The sequence below is a fragment of the Protopterus annectens genome, chromosome 11.part0 (assembly GCF_019279795.1).
Source record: "Protopterus annectens isolate FY-2018-M chromosome 11.part0, PAN1.0, whole genome shotgun sequence".
Taxonomy (NCBI): domain Eukaryota; kingdom Metazoa; phylum Chordata; order Ceratodontiformes; family Protopteridae; genus Protopterus; species Protopterus annectens.
The window spans coordinates 221365186-221372413 of record NC_056745.1 but is presented as its reverse complement, the minus strand read 5'-3'; the positions used below and the strand labels follow the sequence as shown (position 1 = coordinate 221372413).

The following is a 7228-nucleotide window of genomic DNA, read 5'->3' as shown; positions in this document are numbered from 1 at the left end:
CTATCTTACGAACGCTCAAGAGTAGAACCTGCGTCTAACCACAATGGCAGCAAACAGGATCTGAGGCAATAGGGATGGCGTGGGGAGTTATGGGTAGAGGGAGGAGCTTGAGAGTTGGATTCAAAGTCTACAGTATGAGGCTGAATCAGATCAGAGGACTGGATCCATAACCCATAAGTGAGGAAGAATGAAAAGGACAACATCAGATCAGTACTTTGAAATTGTACAATTAATATATTAGTTGAGGGGAGTGAGATATGTAACACAGAAGCTTTTTTTCTTCTTCTAAAAAGAAAATTCTGAGAAATTCTACTTTTCAGGAAATGTTTACTGGGCTGTTGTGACTTGCAATTTAACATTATGATCCCAAACCACTTCATATATACACATTAAAAAACTATATCAACTAACTATCAAAGTTAATGATTTCAAACAGCTTCTACAAATACAGATTACTTACTAGAGAAGTAAATGCATTCTTTGTCATCTAGTATACTGACCAGAGATTTATTTCTGATAAGAATAGGGGTATTTTTTTTCTTATGGACAATGTTTCCTAGTTTTCTGACTTACCTGAGCCTTCAGCTCCTCCATTTCTCGTGTTTTATCTAAAAGTTCACCACGTAATTCAGCAAGCATCAGCTGGAACTTATCTTGCACAGTTTGTTTCTCTATAAGCTGACGTTTCAATTCATTTTGTGACTTTGTATATTCATCCTGCAACCTGAAAGAAAATGTACTATCAACATTCACAAAATGTGCTTTGTTTTAGACCATATAACCTATGTAAGCCACATTTAACCTAAGTATTACACAAGTAGTTTCTATTCCACATTTGAAATCATGTACATTGCACAACTTTCATTAACATCCCTTCTTTGATGAGAAACGTGCTGAAGTACAATGCATACAACTTTACCAAGATAAAAGATGCATTTGCACAATTACGCATGAGCAGCTATGGGACTCGCTCAATAGTATTCTTCATGGGTCTCAGCATGACCCTGTCACCTGCTCCTTCCTTTCAGAAAATAAAAACAAAAGGAACAGTACCACATCATTTTCAACCAGAGTGATAAATCAAATGATATGACAATCAGTTGATCTTCGATACAGCCCTCTGTCACAGCTGAAACCTTGGATTCTTCATTCCAGTGCACACATTTTGGTGAGTATGACAATTTTGAGGAGTGTACAGCAGCTGTAGACACAAGGATATAAAGTTGTAATGAAGGTGGTTATTTCCAAGTCTCTTGTTGCAGCATCAGGAAACAGATGAAACCACCCACCCAAGGCTGAAGACAACTCTCTTAAAAATCAACTGTACTAAGCAGTATGCTAGTGTTTACACTGTTTAACTGCACTTCTCCAAAGTGAGAAAACATGTTCTTGCTTGTTCCCATGTTAAATGAGCTGCTACAATTTCTCCCACTGTTTAGCCACAGGCATTTTGAGTTGTTTTAATAGTGCTGTTAATTACACTGGCAAATGTCAGGCAGCAGGCATAAAGCCTACTAATATAGACGTAATGGCCCTGCACTGGCCCAGTAATCAATGAGACTCAATAGTCACCACTGGCAACAGTGAGGGGACGTACACAATGGGAGGATGTCAAGTGCACACACAGTAAAGTACAATTTCCCTTAAGAGTACATAGAGATCAAAGTCAGTCTGGGGCTGGTTTCTGCCTCCTTCTCCAGATCCCCAATAAGACTCCCCACTGGCACAGCTATAGGGTTAAGATCTTAACTGAGTGGTCAAGCCAAAACCTCCAGCACCCTCTCTGTCCAGCTAGTGCTTCATGTCCATGCCCAAGTAGCTGACACACACACACACACACACGTTGAGATATGATTTATACACAAACGCACAGACACTCCTGGGGAAAGATGGCACAGGTTTACTAGCTATGCCCCCTTCTGCCCAAACTATAAGGTAGTTATCACTGCCACCAAACACTACTTATCAGCTACTCTAAGGCCCTTACAAAGGGTGCCTAATCCTACTGTGTAATGCTACTATTATCCAAATGGTAAGTGTGACCAAGAACAGGGCTATTGGAGTGGCATATGCAGTGTCGCCAAATACATATGCAAGTATCCTAAGAGCTAAAATATCTCTAAACAAACCAACCACAATTAAAAGGTTTAAATATATTTAATAATAAATAATAAAAGAACAAGACTATACTCAAACACAGTAACTACAGAGTTCGGAATCACAGGAAATATTTTAAAACAACATTGCAGGGCAGTCTCAAATTAATACAGAAAACATCTAAAGTAATCTTTATTGTATTCCTATCTATATCTAAGAGAAAGTACTGTACCCTAGACTTACTTACAGAGCAAGAAAGACAGAGAAGTGCTGAATGGATGTTTCTAGGTTCAAGACAAGATACAAAATGTGCAATCTTTCTCTGAGAGAGTTCTTAAATTAATAATCAACATTACTGCTGGGTTAGCTCGGATTACATCACTATGTCACCTGACTTCAGTTCCTAGGCTAAACAGATACTTAGAATTTAACACCTGTGCTGAAAATACATATCTCTCAGAAGTGTGCAGGTGCTAGGAAGTCATAGAGCAATAAAAACACGTTTACATTTGAAACCTAGTAATTATTTCTGTTTCAAGACAATAGGAAAACCTCTAGCTCTAGACATCGAGACTGCTTGCTGCACCGAAACGGAGATAACACAATTGTAAAACACTTTACTTTTCAACTTATTTTCTTCAAGTTTTGCAAGTTAACTCTGTATGTTCCAGACATTTGCACAGGTATATAGTTTATATATATTTCTGTTCTTTTCAAGTAGGGTACACTGTGGTTACAATATTCACAAATGATACAGGACTATTTACAAAATTTCAAATAGCTGGTCTGGCAGTGTCACAATTCTATATAAATCATATTAATATTTTCAAGTGACATATCATTTATTTACAAAATTCCAGATAGCTGGACTGGCAGTATTTCCCTGGCGTCACAATAGGTATAAAACATAACTTGACTACAGGATGTTTGCCCCTTACTGCTGCATTGTGAAATGTGTAGAGCTTGTGTTATACTAAATGTTGACCATATCATCTGTGATTTATTAACCTATAGCTTAGATGTAATCATAGACCTCAGATGTTGCATCTATTTCTAAGGACAGATAGGGTTTAATGCCAGTTTGATGCAACAGACACGACTGCTATATATACTATGCTACACTATTGTGCACTTTTGTATCTTGTTCTACTGGACTTCAACACTTGGTTTGCTAATCAAGCTCCTGCATAGACAAAGACATCTGAACTCAACCTTTGGCAGTGGTTCATAAATACCTGCAAAAGTTTTTTTGAGGCCTGACCTGGTAACAAGAACTGTCTACTCCCATTTTTTTTCAATTTAAACTGAATTCTTCAAGCATAGTAATACATTTACCATAACAGCAGGTAGAATCTGAGTTAATTAACTCTCTTATCCCTTTCAGTCATCTGTACTCCTCCTTTGCTGATCCTGATCAAACCAGTCCTAGCTAATACACTGCACAGGCTGCATAGGAACTATCACTGTCTAGCAACTATCACCCAAGCCTAAAATCTATCCTTGAAAGGATTGGGCGTGTGCAGTTATTTATGTGTAAACCAGTAAAGTTAACATAAGCTAAGACTCACAGCTTATAGAATCAAACTATAGGGATGGCTAAGTGTCTATGTACATTCACCTGAAGTAGGTAGCTGTGTTGATGCATACTCTGTACTAGGGGACTTGGCTCCATAGAACCCCCAACACTTATACCACTGGTATATACTACAGCCCAGAATAATGGGCAATCAGTTTAACAGATTTTTCTGTAGTCCAAAATAATTGCCAATACAAAGCTTGTCATCACCCTTGCCCCCACCCCCCACTGAAACAGGACAAACTATTTGCTTTGGTTTCTTTTTTTCAGACTAATTCCTCCTCCTTTTTCTCCTTTACTACAGTATCTTGCAGCTAATTCTCTAAATACTTAACCACACATGTAAATTGCTGCTTACTCTTCTTGGACTGGTGTACTGCTCCCTGTAACCTCTCCCAACTTCTATTTTACACTTTTCAACTCATAGAGTTGACTATCTCCAGAAACCTTCTTACCTTTTGCCATAGCCAAAGCTTACCAACTGTTTTTCTCAACACTGTTACTTTGCTGATTTAGTGCTTGGGCCCTGCTCGAGCTCATTCTGCTCCCCTACCCTACCACAATTCCCACCCACCCTTCCTTCTACTATACATTTAAAATATTCCAATTCCACCCCATGCACTTCTTCCAACCTATCTCTGTATCAAAACAATCAGAACATAATTCAGTCGCAGTTGCCTTACAATTAGTATCTCTGGCTTGTTTACTTAAACTGCTGTAACCAGCTTGTACTTTTAAAAGTTATACTGCTGTAACTAGAACTACTCTTGCCCAGTAACATTTTACAGTGCAAACTAATATCTTCAGCAAAATCTAACTTGTATATTACAAAAAATGGTTCTGACTCCAACCCTATTACTGTGCCTCCTCAGCGGGTCTATATTAAAATCTCGAAGGTTTAATGCTTCAAATCACTAAATATCAAACTTTAGTAATCGAAACATTAAACCATCGAAATTCTAGTAGACCCTGTATAAAAAAAGGTGTTTAGGTGGAGGGGGGCAAGCCCCCCTGAGCCCCCCACACCCCCGGTACTTAAATATACAAACTCCGAGATCGCACTTTAACAGAGTATGGTGCGGAAAGGGAAGATTTCCCTTTCCTACACTGTAGCGCAATCTCGGAGTTGGTATATTCAAGTAGCGGGAGGTGTGGGGGGTGCAGGGGGGCTTTCCCCCTGCCTACACTTGTTAGTTTTTTTTTTTTATCCTAAAAATATTTTTATAGGTGTTCGATCATTTAATAGTTAGATGCATACAGTTTGATGTTTATGCATTCAAACTATTAAACTTTTGCGATGATACAGACCCCTCCTTAGCATATTAGCACTCTTTACTAACTCCCATACCACCCAAAAAAATGTAATTAATAGTTCTACAAACCCATACTCACTACACCAACAGTTACCAAGTCTATCAATCACCACAGCATCCACACTGTACCAGAAAACCTTTGTAGATTTTTTCAGTTACAGGTATCTTAAATCTAAATATGTTACCATATGAAATCCAATAAAACAAAAGCACAAATGCATTGAGCTACTCAATTTTCTTCATAAAATTTCTACCCAAAAAAGCAGTGAAGACATTCATCCAAATCCTGGCCCCACATAACCACAAAAACACTAACAGCACAATATTAAATGAAACATTCTCTTTTCCTCTTCCATCTCCAAATTCCAGCCTTCTCTTCCTAAATATCAACCTTTGAACCATATGCAATAAAACCCAGGACATACATGCTTGTATCACCACATATTCCCCAGACATAATTATAGCTACAGAAACATGGCTGAAAGAAACATAAATGACAATAAAATGACCCCAGTTAGTTTCAGTATAATTAGGCTCGACAAGAAAAATAAGTGGGCAGGTGGCATAGCCATCATCTACAAGAATTTCCTAAATATAATCACATATGCACAGGAGATACCACAGTTTAATAATGCGGAACTCCTTGTATCACATCTCAAAATCAGTAAATGGAAAAAGCTTTGTTCAGCAGCCATATATATCCCACCAGGTAAAAACATCACCACTGGGGAAAATATCCTTAGCTGGATGGCCCACCATATACAACAAGAAACAATACGATTAGTATTATAATAATATTAGTATTATAATAATATTAGGAGACCTAAACACAGACTAGCAGATTAATAGCAACACCCCATTTGATTCCATAAATATGTACAGCTTTACACAGTTAATTACATCAGTTACTAAAGTCCACAAAAATACTGGTAGGCAATCAACCTTACACTGAATTATTACTAACAGACCCAACAATATTAGGGCAGCCGGTAGCCTTCCAAACAGCCTAAGTAACCATCAAACTACTTAGGCTCTCAGAAGTTTCTATATGCAAGATAAACATATAGTTTGCAACTAAGTTTGTAATTCAAAAACTTTAACAAACAAACTTTTATCAAATCTTTAACATAACATAACTTGAAAATACTAAAAATCTATGCCCTTAGACTCTGCTGTCTCACACCTCAATGAAATATTCCTAAAAGTTCTCAATGACTTTGCCCTAGTATGTACTAAAAAGGTCAAATCCAATCCTGCACAATGGCTAACAAATGAAACTAAGAAATGAATGGTACATCGTGACAAAGCCTGGAAATACTGGCTCAAAAACAGAACACAAAATACATTTCAACTTTTCAGGCAAGTAGGGAATAAGACAAAATACCAAATAAAACATGGCGAGCAAACATATTATAACATCTTCCCAAAATAAACATAAAAACAAAACAAAACAAACCTCTTTTGGGTATCCATAAACAAACCTTTACATCCAGGCCACATTACTACCCCCAGCCCTACATCCAACAAAATACGGATTCAATTCCCACATAGTTTAACAATTGTATTATACAGACTATATTGTCCTCCAAACATTAATACTTCCACTACCCCTCAGTATCAGCAGCTTCTGATAAATATACTCAGCTATTTGACTTCAGCCCAGTACTTACCTCCATTAAAAAACTTGTACATAAGCTAAAACCAACCACCCTAGCTGCTGATCAACTCCTCTACCTAAAAATGGTTACAAATGCAATTGCTTTTCCAGTCTCTGTATTGATAAACAGATCTATATCCGAAATATATATTCCTTCCATATGGGAAAAAATCAATTAGGATACCTTTATACAAAAGCAGCACATCTACAGAGTTTAATAACTACAGGCCCATCTAATCCTTTCCCCATTGTTAAAAATACTTGAAAAATGTATTCATGCACAGCTTCTACATCACCTAAATTCAAATAATCTGCTCTCGGAAACACAGCATAGCTTCAGAATCCACCACAGCACAACCACCACCCTCCTTCACTTCACCAACACTAAACCAGCATAGGAACAATGAAAACCTAGTGTCAACTGTGTTCTACACTTATCCAAAGAAGGTTAGCAAATGAATGGACTGATTAAGGGCCACACTGGATACCACCTTGGGCATGAAGGAGGGATTGGTCCTGAGGAACACCCTATCCACATGAAAGATGATGAAAGGCTCCACTGCCATGAGGGCTTGTAATGTAGAC

General features: G+C 37.7%; 1 protein-coding gene across 1 annotated transcript in view; it reads right to left on the bottom strand.

Annotated features, from left to right (window-relative positions):
• Positions 1-406: 406 nt before the first annotated feature.
• Positions 407-7228, bottom strand: part of LOC122814924 (centrosomal protein of 83 kDa-like) — a 206145-nt gene continuing 199323 nt past the window's right edge. The window contains exons 3-4 of the mRNA XM_044087188.1: positions 574-724; positions 407-439 (exon numbers count right to left, since the gene is read on the bottom strand). Of these exons, the coding sequence (XP_043943123.1) occupies positions 407-439; positions 574-724 (184 nt within the window). The remainder of the gene's footprint in view (positions 440-573; positions 725-7228) is intronic.